Source organism: Diceros bicornis, chromosome 13 (assembly GCF_020826845.1).
Source record: "Diceros bicornis minor isolate mBicDic1 chromosome 13, mDicBic1.mat.cur, whole genome shotgun sequence".
Lineage (NCBI taxonomy): Eukaryota > Metazoa > Chordata > Mammalia > Perissodactyla > Rhinocerotidae > Diceros > Diceros bicornis.
The window spans coordinates 15748630-15768439 of NC_080752.1; the positions used below are offsets into that span (position 1 = coordinate 15748630).

The 19810-nt window shown below is 47.0% G+C and overlaps 1 protein-coding gene across 1 annotated transcript; it reads left to right on the top strand.

Moving 5' to 3' along the window:
- Positions 1–10642: 10642 nt before the first annotated feature.
- On the top strand, positions 10643–19272 carry DMRTB1 (DMRT like family B with proline rich C-terminal 1). The gene is made up of 4 exons (XM_058551983.1): positions 10643–11680; positions 13239–13444; positions 16757–16955; positions 18391–19272. Exons 1-4 carry the CDS (start codon positions 10864–10866, stop codon positions 18453–18455), a joined length of 1287 nt encoding a protein of 428 aa, XP_058407966.1. The 5' UTR covers positions 10643–10863; the 3' UTR covers positions 18456–19272.
- The last annotated feature ends 538 nt before the right edge of the window (positions 19273–19810 follow it).

Below are 19810 nucleotides of genomic sequence, written 5' to 3' on the forward strand. Positions count from 1 at the left end.
GTAATGCAGGGAAACATTTCTGTCTTGAAATCATTAGTACACTTTTGCTGTGTTCTTCCCGGTAGTTTGAGGTGAAAAGTAGACCTTTCCACAGGGCCAGATGTAGACTTTTCTGTTCTCGTACTTGCTATACTTAAAGAAAAGAGATTTAAAATGTATTCATTCATTCATTCAACAGATCTTTACTGAGTTCCTATTATGTGCCAGACACATTTTGAATTAATACACCAAAGCAGAGCTAATACCCCACATTGCTCTCAGACAGAATTTTCATAAGCTCTAAAATGGAATCACAGAGCGCTCAGATAAAACAATAGCTCACACTTCTTGAGCACCTACTCTTTGCCAAGTGATTTAAATATCTCTAATCCTTACAACAACTGTACAAGGTAGAGATTCTTCCCACTTTATAGCTAGGGAGCGGCAGACCCTGTTGGTATCTACCCAAAATCCAGCTGCCTGTTCCCGTCTGCTACCAGAACCTCTGTTTGTTCAGGCAGCTGGCAGATGTTCTTTGATCTCTACATCGTATTTGCTCACTTCCTTCTCATGACATTTTAATTTGCGTGTAGGATTTGATTTTCAGCCATAAATACTTAGGCGCACTAATGGTTTCTCCGCTCCAGTTACACTAATGAATATCTAAGCATGACGTCCTTGTTTCTGTGTCCACGTCTTTGTGGATGTCCTTCCACTTTCGTCTGCCAGTTCATGTTGTCTGACAGAATCAAGGGCAAAGTATGTATGCCAGAAAACGTTCCTTTATTAACTCACCTGTTTTGTGCTTTTCTGGTAATTACAATGTTTCAGGACATTCAATTGTATTTACTATGGACTAGTAAATTACCATTTTTAAAAACTGTACAGGAGACACTTCAGACGAGACTGCAAGAACACTGCTTACTTTCCTTGTGTATCATCTCCTGGTTCAGCGTTCTGTCCAGTCTCAGTGGGTACTGGCCAACTCACTGATCAGAGTGAACTGGAGTAGCTGCTTGAGTTATTTTCTCAGCTTTAATATATAGACTGAACTTAAGCAGGTAACTTCATCCCCCATCGTGAATCTCTGTATCCATCATAAGAGTTCAGAGAATACAGTTTTTGGTATGTTATTTTATTTTAAAAGCATATGAAGGACATTGAAATTAATAAATTTACATTCTTAGGAACTTAATGGGGTGGGGAACTCAATATTTATTAAGCACTACTATGTGTCAGACACTATGATATAGTGGAAAAAGTCACACAGCTTTGGGCAGAAATAAATTGAGTTCAGCTTTTTTTTTCTAGCTGTGACCTTAGACAAGTTATTTAGCCTCTTTCTGAGCTTCATTTATTTATTTATTTTTTAAATCTGTAATTAGGGTTAATTATAACCTTTTAGGGTTGTTATAAGAAGAGATAATGTGCACGAAATACCTAGCCTAGTGCCTTGTACATTAATGAGCATTCCATGGATGTCAGTTCTGTCACTCACCCCCTTTTTCTGGCCCTCGTTAATCCTCATAGAACTCATGTTTCTGTGAAGCCAGTCTCTGCTCTTTCCCCTCGACTTGAGTGGATGATTTATTCAGTTAACTAAATTCCAGCTGACTTTGATGATTTAGGACAGGACCTGAAGAAATCATAACTGGCAGAAATGTGGTGAACTTCTTCGACAGTGTCTCAGGACGTGTCACGGCATAAAGCAAGTAGGACAGTGATTGCTCACCTGTGGCATGGCAGCCTGGGCCACAGAGAGGAACAGCGCAGACAACTGGGCAGCCTTTCTCCTTGTCCAAACTGACCCTGCCAGCTTGGTGCCTTATTCAACCGAATTCCAGCTAAGGCAACCAACTCATACTGGTTTGTCCCGGACTTTCCTGGCTGTAGCACTGACAGCGCAGTATCCCCAGGACCCTGACGGTCCCAGGGAAATCAGAACGCTTGGTCACCATACTTTTAGGTGCCTGAGCTGTGCCCACGGCCTCCAGCCACTGCCAGCAGGCTGCAGGATAAGAATCACTGGCTTTGGAGCCAGGCATACCTGGGTCCAAATTCTGGTTCGTACCACTTCTAGCTGTGACTCTTGTAAAAGTTATCTAACTTCCTTGAACCTCAGTTTCTTTATCTATAAACTTCATCCTATTGTTCCTGAATTTGTAATGAACTTCACATTATTATTAAATTAAATGATAGCATAGTGCTTGCAGTGTTGTAGGCCCTCAGTGAATGTTAGTTCTTTCCTTCCTGACTTCCTTGTACTTAAAAGAGTTGCATTATCCCCTGGGATAATGGGGGTACTTGGGGTACCAAGTCTCTAAAAATCTCTGAAATTTGTTTCAGGGAAGGGAGGTGGCCATTGGGCAGCAGGGGGCACTGTTGTCACTATTCCTCTCTTTCTAACCCCTTCTCTGGGCCCTGCTATCCTCACACCAAAGCAATAAAGCTTTAGTAAACCACGGATCCAAGATGGCTCAATGCTAAACCCACACTTGGTTTTAACTTATCTAAATGTGTCCCACATGCCTGCAATAATGCTCAGGGTGTATCTGGACCGTTTTAAATCTTGTGTGTTTAATTTATAATCCTTCTCCCTCCAGGAGGTTTATGATGTGCCAGGGGGTCAAATGTTTATTCTTAGAATTATTTAACCCCAATCAACTAATTATTCTGATGAAGTGTATACTTTTTCTTTTTGCTTGACCAGATTGGAAACAATGACAGGCATTCAACTGAGATTTATTCGTAAAACTCTGACAGATTGGGAATTACGGAGTTTCTTAAACTGTCTCTTAAAATAAATATTTCTGATTTAACTGGCAAGTTAAAGGGGAAAAAGCAACAATCTCCAAACTCATTAAACTAAGTCAGTCTAACTCTGTTTAAAGAAAATGTTGTCGGACGTAATAATCTCTATATGCTTAGATGAAGACTGTTCATAACAAACCTTCATGCCTTTTTTTTGTTTGTTTAAGGAATTATTTGTGCAAAGCAACATGAGTGCTCCTTGTGGTAGTAACAGTTTACCTGGGGTGGGTTCTGGGCAAGAAGGGCATAAATCAAATAATTTTTTATTAAATTTCCAGAGTCCTTAACAATATTAAATGTCCAAAGGGCTCCATCTATCAAGCAGCATATAAATAATTGACCTGTGCCCTCTGACTGGGATCTTAGGAGAACCTGATGGATTATGTATCACAGGAAAGGGGTAACCCTAGTATATAATGACACTCTTCTTTCTTTTCTAGTTTACACAGCATTTTACTGGTGATTTATACCTAACAAGATAAATATGAAAATATTCCTATAAAAATAACATCAATACATTTGAAGATTCAAAAATGCAAACTAGACTTTTATTAGACTCTTCTAGCCAGCATATTCTAGTAGTCAGATAAATATTTCCAATTCTAAAGTATGAGACAGTGTTTTGATCCCATTGGAAAGGCCCTAAATGACGAAGAGCACATTCCAGTTGGGGAAGGTGATCTGACCATCGTGAGGAAGGCGTGTCTCCCCAGGACGATGGTGCAACAGCCCGAGTTTGAGCTGCTGTTGAAAACCTGGTCTTGGGAAGTGGAAGGAGAACTGAGCAGACCAATCTCTCATTCAGTGCTGTCCAATAGAAATAGAATGTGAGACATATATGTAATTTTAAATTTTCTGGTAGCCACATTAAAAAAGTAAAAAAACACATTAAAAATAATATATTTAACTCAATATATCCAAAATCATTATTTCAATATATAATCTATGTAAAATTATTAATGAGATATTTTACATTCTTTTTTTATACTATGGCTTTGAAATCTGATGTGTACTTTATGTTTTCAGCACATCTTAACTTGGACTGGCCACACTTCAAGTGCTCAGTAGCCACACTGGGGGAATAGCCACGGTATCAGGCAGCTTGGGTTTCACCTGTGCTTGGAGGGCCGGCCGCCACCCAGGAAGGCTGTGCGGCTGAATGCAATCTTCTGGTTGGAGGCGGCCTTGGGTAAGCCAGACATACTGCCTCTTTCTCCTCATTCCCCATCCCTTGCCCCTTCCTCCTCCTTGATACCATGGAGTGCCTGCTAACCAGGCGCCAGATAACAGACACTGTACTGGGCATTCTAAATGCATTAGCTCATTAATCCTGCAAGAATCAGAGGTCCTGCTTTATAGTAACAGTAAACGAAATAACTGAATGATGGCAATGTAGTGTTTAAGAGTCCAGACGGGGAGGCTAGTCACACATTTCTGCCACTTCCTATGTACCTTGAGTAAGAAATTTCTTGATTTCTCTCAGCTTCAGTTTTGTCGTTTGTTAAATGGACACAGTAAAAATACCTCCCTTATAGTTGCTGTTCTGTGGTTTAAACGAGACCACTCCTGCAAAGCTGTAAGCATTCATTAAATATTAATATCATTAAATAGGATAAATGTGGGACATTTTGGAATTGCAGCACACTGTACAAATATTATTACTACCGAGGCACAAAGAAGTTCAGTGACTTAACCAAGGTAACCCAGCTAATAAGTAGTTAAGTAGTGATCAAGTTCTCGTGCAATTTGCTTATCTCCAGAGCCGTATTTCTCACTATCTATTTATAGTTATAACGTGGACTGAATTTATATTGACTCTGTGACATAAAATGAAAAGGTCTCTTGAAAGACAATTTCCTGATATCTGCTTGCCATTCTCATAGAAGCAGAATTCAGGGAAAAATTCTGGGTTTTTTGTTTGTTTGTTTTGTTTTTGATAAATAGGATTTACTGTTCTAAGAAACTAGACAAGGAATATACATAGAAAAAGGAAAATTTAATTTAATTTTCTTTGCTCTTTTGTTCTTTTTGACTCTGATTCTACTAGGGAACAGTGCTCTGCATATATTGGCATTAAATTCACGCGTGTTGTGTTAAACCGAATTTGCATTTTAACAAAGGACAGACATTAAGGCTACTATTCCCTTTTTACAGTGTATTTATAGGGACATGTGCCATTCATCTTTTAAGACAAAAAAATTCTTGAAATTTATAGGAATTTGATAGTACTACGAAAAGTACATGTAATCCGTTATATATACTGTGAAAATTTCTGTGTGTGTAAAAATATTTTTTTTCATCAAATTAGGAGTAAAAGCACATGTCAGTGCTGTTGGGTCTAACTCAGCTAACAATGCCACTTTGAGCATGCCCTCTCTGCCCGGATGTTGTGCTTTTCATCTGTTCCAGAATTGTTGGTTCCAGTCTTTACCTTCGCAACCTCTTCAACTGCTTTCTGTTTGATTTCATCTCACTCTTCTTTCCTCCCCCTGCTTTGTCTTCCATCTCTATTGCTTTGTGCCTAGCCTCTTTAGGATTCCTAGGAGAGGCCATGTGAATCAGTCAACAGGGCTCCAGGGCTAGGGGGAGCAACCCTGCCTAGTAGAGGCCAGCTCTGTGCCATGACCAGCCTCAAGGATGTGCCCGGCCTGGAACAACTACCCCCCAAAAACCCCACTCAAATCCATTTTAATCTTGCAATGCCTATGCAGGTCCTAATTATTGTTCTGCTTTCTGAAAGGAAAGCCAAGGGCAGGGACTAGATGTCTGGATATGTGGGTTCTAGTTTGGCCTGGCTCTGCCATGTCATTTCCTCTTCTTAGTCTTAGACAGCGACTGCCATAATTTACCCCAAGGACTCCCTCCATGGCCTGGCTACTGCTTAATCTCTACACCACCACTCTCTCAGTCTCCTGACCTCACTGAACTACAGCCACACTGCAGGCCTGTGTCTGGGACACACCTCTCCGGCTCTTGTACCTGGCTAATTCCTACTCATCCTTTAGGCCTCAGCTTACAAATCAGCCCTTCAAGGAAGTCTTCCTTGATTCGTCGATCCAGATTAGGACCTTCAGAGGGGTTCCTGTAGCATCCTGGGTCTCCCCACTCACTCCCTGGCTTTCATCTGGAATTATTTTTTTACTGTCTGGTTTTCCAGCTAGAATGTACGCCTAAAGGTAAGGATCCTGTCTTTTTATTGACTTCTGTGTCCCTAATGCTTAGCACATAGTTGGCATTCAATAAATGTCAGCTGTGGGTGGAGGAAAGCAACTAAGCAGGGTATCCTGGGACGTTTCCCCATGTTGCTACCACCTTCACCCCCTTTTGCCCTATCGGGGAGGAAAAATTTTTCCTTTACCCTTCTAGGTTCTTCTGGCTGGTCTAAGAATTAAATTGATATGAGACAGTTTAACAGGAGAAAATTTAATTTGATTACATTTAATTTGAGTACGTATGGGGGCTTCATAAGAATATGAGGCCCCAAAACAGTCAGGCAATTGAGGCTTATATGCTACTTTGAGCTAAGGAGAAGGAGATGGGGTCTGGGACTTCAAAGAGGAGGAAGACAGTTCACAGGGAGATGGGAAGAACAAATGTTTGGTAAACAAATGTTTGCCATACCATGCAGAGACAATGGGATAGAGAGAAATGTGAACAAACAGGCCTTGCTAAGCTCCCCCCATCTACCACACTTGGCTCATATTCTTTGCAGGTGTCTCTGGTGATAGCTCACCTTCCTGGAACAGGCCCCCTATCTAAATTCTTTAGGCAGTTAAGGGGGAGGTGAAAAGAAAAACTTCCTGAGTCTTCTGTTTCTTAAAAATAATCAGCCTAAAATAATCCTCATGCCCAAGAAACACACTTTGGGGTGGCAAATTTTGCTCCCTTATAGCCCCAACTGTAATGGGTATGTAATAAAGACAAACATTTCTATTCATCACCAAAGTTTTCTTGGGGAGAACACAGTGTTTAGAAGAAATATCGAGTTAGCAGATATTTGGTTAAGAACATGGACTTTGAGGCTAGAGTTCCTGGTTTTGAATCATGGCTCTGCTACTTAATGGCTGGAAAACCTTGGGAAGTTACTTACCTTCTCTAGGCCTCCTGTGTAAAATGGGGGTGAAAATAACAGTCCCTACCTTAGAGAGTTGTTGTGAGGATGATATGAATTAATACACATAAAGGACTTAAGAACTACTGGCACATATAAACACTTGGTAAGTGCCAGCTATTATTATCACTATTACTAAACTATTAGGGGTGGGAGGTTAGCTCAAGGAACCAAAGTTGATCCCCAAATTCTGCTTGTCAAGAGAGAGGTCCTGTTCACTCTGGGGTCTGTTTTGTTTGATGTTCAGGCAAAGTTGCTGAAGCCAAGTTGACTTACCTTGCCAGTTAGAGAGGAGGTAACCTTGACACTGGCAGAAGAAGGAGGCAAGGTTCATTTGTACATTCAACAAATAGTGACTGAATGTCTATTTTGTTCTGGACATAATGGAAAATAAGATAGACACAGCTGTTACAGAGCTCTCAAAAAATAAAGAGAGGAGAGAGAAGCTAGGAAGGTCGGGTACTGTTGCGGGGGGCATGAACAAACCATTTCTCCCCAGTGGGTGTGGCATGGCAGAGGAAGCTCTTGAGAGAATAGAAACGCTAAGGCAGGATTTTAAAGCATCTGCTATAGGATAGTCATGTAAATCCTCCCCTCCATCCCCTACAAAATCTTCAATAAAGTTTTCATTGCTCACTAGAGAGAGATTGAAGAAGGGGAAGATAGCAGATATCTGGGTTATAGCTGCTGGGGGAAAGATGCCATAGGCGAAAAAGCCCTTCCTTACTCTTGTGTGTTCCCAGCAAGGAAACAGTACAATGCATGATACAATATTTAATGATTATAAATGATACCCCTGTGCACTGCATAATACAAGGCTCTTTAAAATGAATATGAATTAAACAGTACAAATAGCAATCATATTAACTGAAGGAAGAGGCATTATTCAAGATAGGAAACTTGGGATTCTGAGGGAAAAAGGGCCATATCTGACGCTGGAAGTCAAATATGACCGCCAACCAGCCCCTTTGTGGTTAATTAGTCAAACTGGTGATTCCTGCAACGATAACTTGTTATTTTATAAACCATTGCTTATGATGATGCAGACTTTCTTAAACATAAATATCCTAAGGTTTAGGTGTGGGGACGGAAGGGGTCCTTCCCTGCTCCCATCCTTTTTTTGACTTCTAGTTTTCACTTCTAAGACATTACCATCTTCTAAAATAACAATTTAAAGAAATGTATGTTAAAACAAAAAAAAAAGCAGCAGCCCCTGAAGTAATCAGTCATCAACCTAAATAAAACAAAACTACCAATTTGCCTGAATTTCCAAGAGTGAAATAAATAAAGCTCTGTTGGAATTTACCTACACAAATTGAGACTTTGGGGGGAAGAGAGAAATTACCTAGTCTTTTTTTTTCTTAGATTTGTTTACTGTATAAACTCTGGGGTTTCTGCATCTTATAATGTGACTACTGATTAAAAAGATACATGGTTGTTTATTAATGTTCTCAAAGCACTATGCAAATTCACATCACCTTGGGTATATTTGGCCCCTAAAGCTAGGAAGTAAATATGGCAGCATTTTGTAGTTAACAAGGCTAAAATATGTTAATTCAAATAGTTGCCTCTGAATAGGATTTTTCTTTAAATAATTAATAGGAAAATGAAGAGAGCTTGAGTGGTCAAGCAAGAAATGTAAATGACATTAGTTTTCTTTTTTAGGCCTTATCGTCCCATGTCATCTGATGTTAAAATTTAAATATGATAATGCAGAAACGATCTTACAATTTGCAGTATCATGAAACAATACAGCTTTATGCCCCAGATTTTTTGACAGTAGTATTGAAACTATGATTTATAAGTACTATTTTCAAATGACAAGATCAGTGAAAAAATTAGACATTTTGAATTGGGTGGGGTCAGAAAAAGAGCTTGCCTCTCCTTTTATCTGTGGGACCATATTTTTTAAATCAAAAGTTAAGATAGAGGGCGTTAGTGTTACTGCACCAGGTCCGTTTTTGCCAGCCACTCAGAAAGCCAAACACTGAGATGATGAGATTGCAGAGAGAGAGAGGGTTTAATAACAACAAGGCTGCCAAGTTAGGAAACAGGAGAATGGATCTCAAATCTGCTTCCCTGAAAACAGGGACTCAGGGCTATTTATGGGGTAGGGGCAAGGTGGTCTGAAATGATTGGAGGTGAGGAGAGATGAGGTAATTGATGATCTGCGCAAGCGTAGTCAGGCTTCATGCCTCTTCGTAGGAGGCATGTTCACAGAATGGTGGCGTCAGCTTGCCCTGAGGGTGGGGCTTTAACCTCCCAACGTCAAAAGGTCGCTTATCAGACACATGTCTGCATGGGCCCAGTTGATGGGTTGGTGGTCTCAACCGGCCTGAAGTGGACAAGGGGTTCCAATTCCTGAAAAAAAAAATAGCTCAAACACCCATTACCATGGTGACCCAGGCTCCAGGGAGATGTCATCTATAGGAACCTAGTGGGAGTCGGTTAGCATATTGCCTAAACAGCACAGTTAACAATGGGTAAGTTTATCATGCAGATTTAAGTCCTGGCCTTGCCTTCTGTTCTGATAAGTTTCTAGGTAAGGCCATCCCCCCCTTCTTCCTGGTACAGGGAAGAAGACAGCTTTACAGATGGAGATTTCCTTTACAAATGTAAATGTATCTTAAAAAGGGTAACTAGAACTAAGAATGGGCTTAGCAAGGACCCTCCCAGATAACCGGAGATGTCTACGGTAATGGCCTGTTCTGGGGGCAGGCCTCCCATCCCAAACTGCTTTGGTCAGTTAGTGGGGGTGGGGGCCAAAGTGTCTTTCAGGCAGAGACATATTTTGAAGTGGCCAATTCCAATCCCCCATAGTTATCAGCTGCTTAATCATCAATGGCTAACTGTTTGCCGGTTTCATTAGAGCAAAGCAGAGACAATCCTAGATCTCTTTAAATGGATGTAAAATTACCAGTGAAATTCCTGAAGGGCCAAATAATACAGGAAGCATATACTTTTGCCCTCTTATTAAGATGATGAATATATTTCTTTAAAGCAGAAAAAGGCTTTACAAATCTCTTGTCAGCTTTCCAGCATCTAATCAGCCTCAGAATGGCAACCATTTCCTATTCTTAGGCAGCTGGTGAGAAATGCAAAGTTCAGTTGCAACCAGAGGCTCAGGAAAATCAAGGACCCCAGGCCTCCACTTCTAGCATTCTGCTATCACAGAGAGAGAATTTCAGAGACAGGGCCATTTAATATGCACATGTTTTAGCCAGGTGGTAACCATAACTACCTCCCGATTCTATGATTATTAGCTTTCAACTTAGGTGTGAGTGGCTCATTTTTTCCTTTTTTTTGGACCTAAAAAAAAGAAAAAAGGAAAAAGACCTCAGGGTGTCACAAATTTCTATCAAACAAGAAAATGAGTTAATTTAGTGGCCTTGGTAGACTATGAAGTTTTGGCCAGCTTTTCAGGTGTCTCAAGATTTGGGTTGCTTTACAGGGATGACTAAATTCATTGCAAACTTAATCAATAATTCAAGCTCATGCTAAAATATCCTACGTCTTATTTTACATTAAAGCATTGTAAGTATGCTTTATTTTGGAAGGCATCAACAACAGCAATAGGCCATCTTCTAGAAATGCATTCCTATACCAACAAGACTGTTAAGCAATGGGAATTTCTAAACGGGCACATCCTTAAGCAACTATCACACTGTACTCAGCTCCTGAGAATATTCTGGAAGCATCAACTGCGAATGGCTGCTTCTCTGCAGGGGAGAGAAATGAAATTCAGCAGAAGCAGCAGTTCTTGGAAGGAGAAGCAGTTTGCCGCTTAGGATGCTTTTATACTGGAATGGGTTTACTGAGAGCTACGTTCGTCTGGAGCTTTAAATCTGTAGACCGTTGAATATCACTCCGCCTTTTTTGAAGTTACAAAATACTTTCTGTCTCCGGGGTGGCGGGAATAGAAAGTTTGGGAAATTAAATGCCTAAGACTTCAGACAACTCAGATGACATTCATGCAATGGCATTCCTTGAACAACTTACTCAACCCAATCCCTTGCACCCAACCAAGGCACAGAACCTCTGCAAATTTTGCACCCCAAAAGAGGTGGGAAAATGCAAAGGTCTTGCTGCAGTTCCTGGAACGTACTGAGAGCCGCTTTGTTACAAGTGTATCCAACGTCCCCAGCACCAGGGACTTGTGGGGCGCGGCTCATCCCCGCTCCACTCGCTCTGCAGCTCCCAGAGGTGGCGGTTGTACTATGAAGGCAGACCTTGCCAAGCTGGCCGACAAGATGCTGCGCACCCCCAAGTGCTCGCGGTGCCGGAACCATGGCTTCCTTGTGCCCGTCAAGGGGCACGCGGGCAAGTGCCGCTGGAAGCAGTGCACCTGCGAGAAGTGCTACCTGATCACCGAACGCCAGAAGATCATGGCCGCGCAGAAGGTGCTCAAGAAGCAGGCCTCCGAGGAGGAGCAGGAGAGGCCCGAGCTGGCCTCCGGGGCCGCGGCCGCCGCCCCCGGCGCAAGCCTCCGCCCGCTGCCCCTGCTCGCCGCGTCAAGAGACGCGGGGCCGGGCCCCAAGGGCCGCGCGACCGCCTCCGTCCCCGGGAGACCCCCGCGGGGCCCGAGCCCCGGCCCGAGCGCCTTCCAGCCAGTCCTGGGCGGCCGCGGCCACGTGGGGCCGAGCGAACGCGCCGCCGCGGCCATGCCCGGTCCCGGGGGGCCTCAGCTCGGGGCGGAGGCCGCAGGCAGGGGCTACCCCGGCCGCCCGGAGCTGCGCAGGCCGCTCCGACCCGTGCCCAGCCCGCCCTTCGCCGACTTCGGTAAGATGCCCGGGCCCGCGCGGCCTTGCTCCCCACGCTGGCGTCCCAGGCCGCCCGGTCCCGCAGGGTGGGCCCTGGGGGTGGGGGTGGGGGCGGGGAAAACGCTACCCAGACCTAGGCTCGCTCTCCGAAACCTTTCTCTGAATACGGATTTGGGTTGAGTGCCTTTTTGCAAAAATGTAAAAAGAGCGACAGAAAGGAGTGGGTGGTCCAGAGGGCTTTTAACATTTAGCTACAGTTTTTGACTTTCCATCTTGCAAGAAAAACATGGCCTCTAGTCCGCTTAGCCGTGGCTCCTCCTCCGCGGGGGAGGCTGGCCCTACTGCGCTTGTGCACCTCTTCCCGCCTTTTTGTTGAGCTGGAGGCGCCTCCCCCAGGACGGTCCTGCGGTGGTGCTTTTTCAACTATGACTGCGCCTGCGCACCCTTCTCTCCCTGTCTGCGTTCTGGAGGCCCCTCCCCTCACCCGTGCCCTGGCCCAATGAGCTTGCGCATCCCTTCCCGCCTTTTCCCTCGGCATGGGTGGGAATGAGGCCCCTTCTCTGCCCCCTGCTGGAGGACAGCAGTTGGTCCATTGAGGTGTTGTCTCTTTTCTGTCCTCTCCCACCACGTGCATAAATTACGTTGTTCCTTATGTCTTGCTGCTTTCACTATTAAAGTATAATTTCAAATCACATGTAGATTTGAGTTTTAAGCAACGGCTCTTTTTGAGTATAAGACATGTGTTTTCTTGGTTTTCCCTATGGCAGTGTGGTAGAAAGAGCACAAGTCTGAGTCAGGAGGCTGGGGCCTGCTCACTCTGTCACCTTAGGCAAGCACCTTACTTCTGTGTCAGTCTCTCCCTCTGGATGCCCTCTGAAGGCCATTTCTGCTTTCTGGGACATTCTAGGAAAATCTAGGCCCCCAGGGAACTAGGTGGGGAAGACAGACCTGAAACAGCAATCCTAGGAGAAGGGTACCTTTCCATGACACAGTGCCTTTCTTTGTTCCATCTCTCAACGAACAAAGACTGAGCACTTAATTATGTGCCAAACGCCAGTGAGGAACAGGTGAGGGGGAAAAGTCACATTCCTTGCCCTCAGGGATCTTGTCCTTGTGGGAGAGACAGCACTGATCAAAGAATCACACAAATCAGTGGATAGAGCTCTTATAACTGATGGTTTAGCTGTGGTCTGAAGGAAGACTAGGCACTGAGTCCTGAAGGCTTAAGTAGGCAAAGTGGGGTTAGGGGAGGAAGCCTTCCAAGCCAAGGGAACAGCATCTGCAAAGGGCTTGATGTGGGTGAGAAAGAAGCTACTAGGTTACAGTAAGCGAGGAGGCTGGAGTGGAGGCAGGAACCAGCACTTGGGGCTTCACGGCTGTGCCGAGGACTTTTCTAAGAGCAGTGGGACGTGGTTGAAGGGTTTAAAAAACAGGGAGTGTTAAAAGCCTAGTGGCTGTGGGAGTTCTTTGTAAATGGAAGTGAGAGTTTATTATACTTTCACCTTTGGACAGTGATGTGATGCTCCTTTTCCTAGCTCTTTGTGTTCTCAACACTTCCTCACTGCTTACCTTCTCAGGGCGCTCTCTGAGCATCAACTCGGATTGTGTGGTGGGGTCTGAGTACCTGGCGAGAGAGCCTTCCAAGCTGTACCCCAGCTGCTCCAGCGTGCACTCGTACCGCCCGTTCCCACTGGGCTTCCAGGACGCCACCCCAGCCCCAGGGATCCCCCTGCAGCAGGGCTTCCGGCATGTGTCCTGCAGCCACTACCATGGAGGGGGCTTGGTGAGTCCCTTCCCTGACTCCTTTCCAGGTTCCTCCTTATCCCACTGCCCTTGCTGCTTTTATGGATCTTTAATCCCAGGAAGCCACTTGTGTGCCCACTCGGTGCCAAGCCTTGAGCACTGGAAGGAGGGATACAACATTGACCTTGTGCGGTGTGCGCCTCTGGGAGTGCACACATGTACACGAGTCCATTCACATGTAGACAAGTCGGCCCGGGCTGTGGCATGTGCTCTTCAGAGGGCCAAAAGGCTCTGGGAGCCCAGGCAAGAAGGGCTATAGACACATCGCAGATGAGCCTGGGGAACAGCCACAGTCACACTGACTGAGTGACCACTAGCCTCGACTGAGAATGCTGATGCTAGAAGGGCCCTTCATTTTGCTGGGTACCAGAAAGGAAATCTCTCTTTCCTGGAGCCACACAGTTGAGGGCAGAGCCGGGAACAGACGTAGGTCCCCTGCCCAAAGGTATGGCCTACTTGAGATTGCAGGGGACTTTCAGGGGGAAGAGGCATGTAAGCTTAGTCATGAAAAATATGGAAACCTTCCCCCAGACACCTGTCACCTTAGGAAATATTTGTTGAAAGCACGAATTAGATTTACCCTTCTGTAAGATCGATGGTCAGTTACTAACTGGTGTGCTCTTTAAGCCTGGAGTTTTGAATACTGAGTCTGTACGAGTCAGGCCATCCCTGTTATGTGAGGTTTGAGTTGGGGTGACCAGGTTTTGTGACTTTGGTTACCAGCTCCTTCCAGACCAAGATGGTTAAAAGCCCTTTCCCCTGAGAGGCAACTCCTGAGGGCAGGATAGTGAGAGGGCTGGGGGGCCAGTCCTGACTTGAGCCCCATAAGGCTGGACCTGTGAAGGAGGCTGGCTCTGATGCAGCTCAAGTTCATGGAAATGTAGACCACCATTACCTTTACTCCCTCCCGCAGAATTAAAAGCCTAACTTGGGTATTACAGAGATGTTCCCTTGGGTGGAGGGTGGAGAAGAGTGAGGAGAGAGCAGGCTTCTTTGGTTTAATGTGGAAAGTGACTGAGAACAAGACGAAAGCTTGACATTTATGTAACGAGAGCCATCAGCCAGAGTGTGGGGCCAGGGCACTGGGGTTCCCGCTGTGTCCAGGCAGGTCAGGCACACAGGGTGCTGGAGCCCCCCTCCGGCTTCAGCCTCGACACCATCTCTTCTGTCTGTTTTAGATATTGTAAAGTTTTATTTATAAATCATTTTCCATTGATTCAAGGGAAAAAAGTTTGAAACCCACTGGTCTTGATAATTTCCAGGGAGCCTACTGACCCTGATGTGAGCCTTCAAGGTATGCGTTATTACCCTATAGTAGACGAGAGGAAGGAGGCTCAGAGAAGTTACGTATTTGCCCAAGGTCACAGAACTGGTGAGTGAGGGACTGGGATTCAATGACACAGCTGGTCAGTGACAGCCAGGACGTGTACCTCGGTCGCTCTGACTCTGGAGCCCAGGCGCTTCCTGCTGCCCTAAGCCTGTCTCTCAGACAGAGGTGGAGCAAACACGGCGCTTGACTCTCACCAGCACCCCTGCCCCTCCTGAGCTCTGGGGGTCCCGGCCACCCCACTGCACCCCAGGGAGCATGGCGTCTCCAGCATCCGCACAAAGAGAGCGGCCCTGGCCAAGTGGAGCACGTACGCACCGTCTGCTCACACAGAAGCCCGGAGCCTCGCGTCCAGGGCAGGCCTCTGATTGACAGGCCTGCCAGACGGCCTTTGTTAAGAGTGTGATCTCAGTTGCATCATCTGGGCCCGAGCTGCCACACAGGCCCCAGGCAGGAGCTGTGATCCAGGGAGAGACTTGGCTGAGCAGCTTGGAATTACAGCGCTGATAGTCCCCCGGCCCACCCCCTTCATGTCTGGAGAGAGGATCAGGCCTTTATTTGTGAAGCTAATTTCAAACCTAAGAGCCTATGACTTGCTTTCATGCTGGTCCTGCTGCCCCTGCCCGGGCTCCGAGATACTCCCCGGAGACGTCTTCCTCCTCCTCTTCCTGTCCCTGCCCCACTTGCTGCTGCTTTGCTTCCTCTGTTTTCTCCCCACAGAAGAGCACAGGCCTGGAGCTGGACAGACCCAGGGGCAAGCCTACCTCTATGTTTACCAGCTGTACGGCCTGGGCAGTCACCTGCCCTCTGAGGCCTCACTCAGGTCCTGAGTCTGTACGGTCGGGGTGCGGGTGCCTACCTCACAGGGCCATTGGTAGAGTACATAAGGTGTAGTGCGTGCAGCGTGCCTGGCCGGGTCTGGCACATAGTAGGTCCTCAAGAGTGGGCTTCTTCCCTTCCCTGTGGTCACATGAAGTTAGGAAATGGAGGCCTTATCTAAGGAGATTTTTGCAGACTGCCTCAAGGCTTTCACATGCTCTCATGTGACTCACCAATGTGGGGGCAGTATGTGAGGTTTCTCAAACTCCTTTGACAAAGAACACTTGTAAGAGCACTTATCTTGTAGGATGCTAGGGTTCTCCGGAACTCAGCTTGTGAAGTGCTGCTCTGAAGGAGCTGGATGGAGAAGTAAATAAAAGGAACCACATCTGAAATTCATGATTATTTTTTTATCATATTCCTGTCTTTCTCAGTTAAGCTCTGAGCTGTGTAGACATCACCCTCCAGATCCCCTCATTCCGGCCTTGGGGTCCTGTGGCGTGGGGTTAGCTTCCTTCCACAGAAGGGTTGATCACATGAAGCCACCTTCCTGAGGTCGCCTACCTTCTCTTGTCTCAGTAGCAGCTGCACTACACCCAGGTCTTCTCCTGGGGTGTTAGAATAGGGCCCCCAAAGGCCCCCGACCCTGAGCCTGAGTCATTACATGTGCCTGAAAATGGGACCACAAGTGGCCGGGATGCACTGGGACCCTTCCCCAGTGCAGGGCAGTGGCGCCAGACAGACGATCCAGTTCTGCCTCTGCCGCTTTCCAGCTCTGTGGCCCTGGACCTGCAGCTTCATCTCACTGACGCTGTTTTTAATTATCAGTGAGGATGATACTAGACCCTCCCTCGTAGTGTCCTGAGGATGGAATGAGCTCATGGAGCTAAGCATATACAGAAGGGCTCAGTCAGTGTGACTCTGGCTGTCCCCTAGGCTTATCTGAGCTGGGCCTGCATTCCTTCTTCCCTTCAATCATTTGGCGATTGTTCGCGGAACACCCTGTTCCCAGTGCCCTGTGCCCAGGTGTCTGGGCCACAAAGGTGAATCTACCCCATGGGGAGCCCCCCATTCAGGAGAATGAGACGTGATTGACCAGCCCATCGGCTGACCCTCTCTGGCTTCTCTGCTGTGTGTACCTTGCAGGTGTCGGAGCCAGTGGGAGACTTCCAGCCAAGCTACTACCCGCCACCTCTGCTGCCCCCCCTGCCCCCCCTGCCGCAGCCCCAGGTCCTCCCACCGGGCTTCCTCTCTGCCCTCCACTTCCTCCCCCCACTGCCACCGCCGCCGCCACTGCCATCTTTCTCACTGACTGTCCTGTCTGATATGAACAGGGAGACCACTGGTAAGTGAGCACCAGTCTTCCAGCTTCCGGGGGAGCCAGGAAGACTTTCTGGAGGAAGAGGGGCCTACTCTGACATGGATGTGGAGAGAAGGGAAATGGAGAACAGAATTAAACGGTGCTGGGCCCTGGGAAAAGCTCTTTCCTTACACCCCTCCCCTAAATTCCATACGCAAGCACCTAAGGGAGGGGGGTCCCCATTCTCAGAGGAGGAAGCCTGTAGAACCCTGAGACGTTCTCGTAGATGTAAATGGCAGAGCTCGAATTTCAACAGGATTCTCTGTCTGGTTCCAGGTCCAGTACTAATTCCCTCACCTTATCAGTGCCCGTGGGCAAAAATGTGGAGGGTGGCATGCGTGTGGTGGGTTCAGAACAGAAGTGCCAGGCCTCCCTGGCTGGAGTGGGGCCTCTCTGGCTAGGGAAGCAGCAGATGCTGAGCCTGGAGCAGGAGCTGGAGCTGGGTTGGGGCTGGTAGGGAACTCCTCTGCCCCAGGCTACTCTGGAGAGAGAACCAGACCAGGAGCTAGAGACCCTGTCCTTCGCAGCTCACACCCTCCTCCAGGCCTCAGTCTTCGCGTCTGTAAAATGGGCCCTGTCACGGGGTCACTGTGATGGTCAGGTGAAATTTTAGATGTGAAAATGCTTTGGGTTTTCTTTTGAGGGCCCTTGCAGCTTTAAAAATTCTAGGATTTTTTTCCTTTTCAATCCTTCCCTGAGGTTCCTCAGGAAAAGAAATGATTTTAAAAGGATTGGCAGACTCAGCAGAGTCTTTAAAATGACAGTCAGAGCTAGGTTAGTCTGGTGATCTCATCCCCATTTTACTGATGAGGAAACTGAGGCCTGTTGCATACTTTCTGTGTGTGAGCCGCCTAGATCTATCAGCCGGGGAGATGGTCGAGTGTGGCTGGAAGCACGCCGGCCCTGGTGCCAGACGGCCTGGCTGTGAGGCCTGGCTCCAGCACTTACCAACTGCATGACCTTGGGCAAGCTGATTCTCTCCTTGGTGCCTGAGTTGCAGTATCTGCGGAAGGGGACTAATGCTGGTCCCTGCCTTATGAGGCTGTCCTGGGGGTTAGACAGGACCTGAAATGCCGAAAGCATTAGTGCAGGTCAGCTCCCACTGTCTCGTCTAACCCTGTGCTGCCCTGCTGTTGCAAGGTAGGTATCGTCTCATTTGACAGAAGGAGAAGCAGAGGTCCGGGGCTGCGGGGTTGCTTGCTTCGTGCCACCCAGCTATGACAAGCAGAGCTGGGGTTTGAACTTGAGTCTGTATCATGTGGTTAGGGCTAGAATTCCAGCCTCCTGACACCTAGCAAATTAAAGGCAAATTAATTCTCTTTAGGGACTGGGAAGGATGAGAATGCCTTACAGAAAATTTACATCTGAAAATCGGTAATATTCCTTCTTTCTAAACCTAGGCCCTCTTTGTCCTTCACAGATGACCCAGATGCGGAGGTGCCGGGCGAGCCCAGCCAGCCATCGTCTCAGGAGCAGTCCGACTAGGCCCTGCCCTCGGCAGGCAGAGTGGGGCTTTGGAGAGTGGCAGTGATGGCTTTCTTGTCTGTGTTCTGTGATGTGTAGGGAGGAAGCATAGTGATAGGCATAAGATGGCAGCTAATTCCCATTTCAAGATAGGAGGAAGGAGGGTGATCGCTAGGGTTCTCTCAGTCCTGAGCTGTGGGAGTGAAGGGGAGCAAGGAGGACGAGGCGGCCAGGGGAGGGCCAGGGCTCTGAGGAGTGGGGGCTGGTGGAAGCCCACATTTAGGAATGAATTTAACCGTCTCTGGGTTGTGCTGCTGTTTATCAGGCTCACCCCAGAGTTGGTCTTTGATTTCCTCAGGCCCCGCTCCGGGGCAGGAGGCGCCATCTACTGCAGCCTTCTGCCTCTGTCTCTGCCTGGTCCCCAGCTGGGGCAGCACCAGCATCAAGCTTCCAACACATCAGGTGGCTGGAGCGCGCAGCCAGGACCAGGGCCGCTGACAGCAGGTTCTGCGGTGTCCTTCCTTACCCACTCTGTCTCCCGCCGTCTGCCTGGTCACGCCCCTCGCCCCTTCTCCAGGGGCTTTACTAGTAAGCATCGTGACCACCGGGCTGCCTCACCTCTCCTCCGTAAAGTTTAAGCCGTTATAGGCATCATTTCTGGTTTGAAAAAAATCTATGAAAGTTTGACTATTTGATGTTTTTATAGAGATTGCCTACTTAAAAAAGTAGGCTGTTCATAAGCACTGATGCAATTCTCAGAGAATAGAATGGTGCTTCCACATCGCCTGTGACGTCAGCAGTTCCTTCTCTGGGGACAGTTGACTGTTGAAATAAAATGATCAGCAGAAACCCTTGTGGCAGGTTTATTCTCTCTCTAAATCTCTGTGGAAGGCGATGCTGGGCAGGGGAGTCAGAGGCTTGGGTCTGTGCCCTGTCGGCCAGCCTCTACTATGTACTTGCCTAGGCAGGTCTCTCCCCAGTCTACCTCTCTTCCCTGTACCCGTTGTCAGTGAGAGGCTTGGGCCAGGCTAGCAGATTTTTTCCTTCCATTATTGTTATTATTTTAAGCAGTGGAGACCCTTTAAGGACATCTGATGCAGACAAGTAAAATGTAAAGATTTCTTTTAGTCTCCATTCCCCAGCTCCTTTCATGGTCCCTGCAGAGGGACATGGTTTTAAAAAACAAAACTTGGTCCCATTCTGCTATTTTAGGGTCTTGGGGCTCTTCCCTTGGTTTCATTTGCTCCTTCATTTAAAAAACATCCTGCGTCTCTGCTGGGTTCAGAGCCCGGCAGTCACCTGCTCTGTCGTGAGGAGCATGGATCTAGTGGGGGAAACAAGACACAGAGCCAGCCCAGTGGGACTGGGACTGGGAG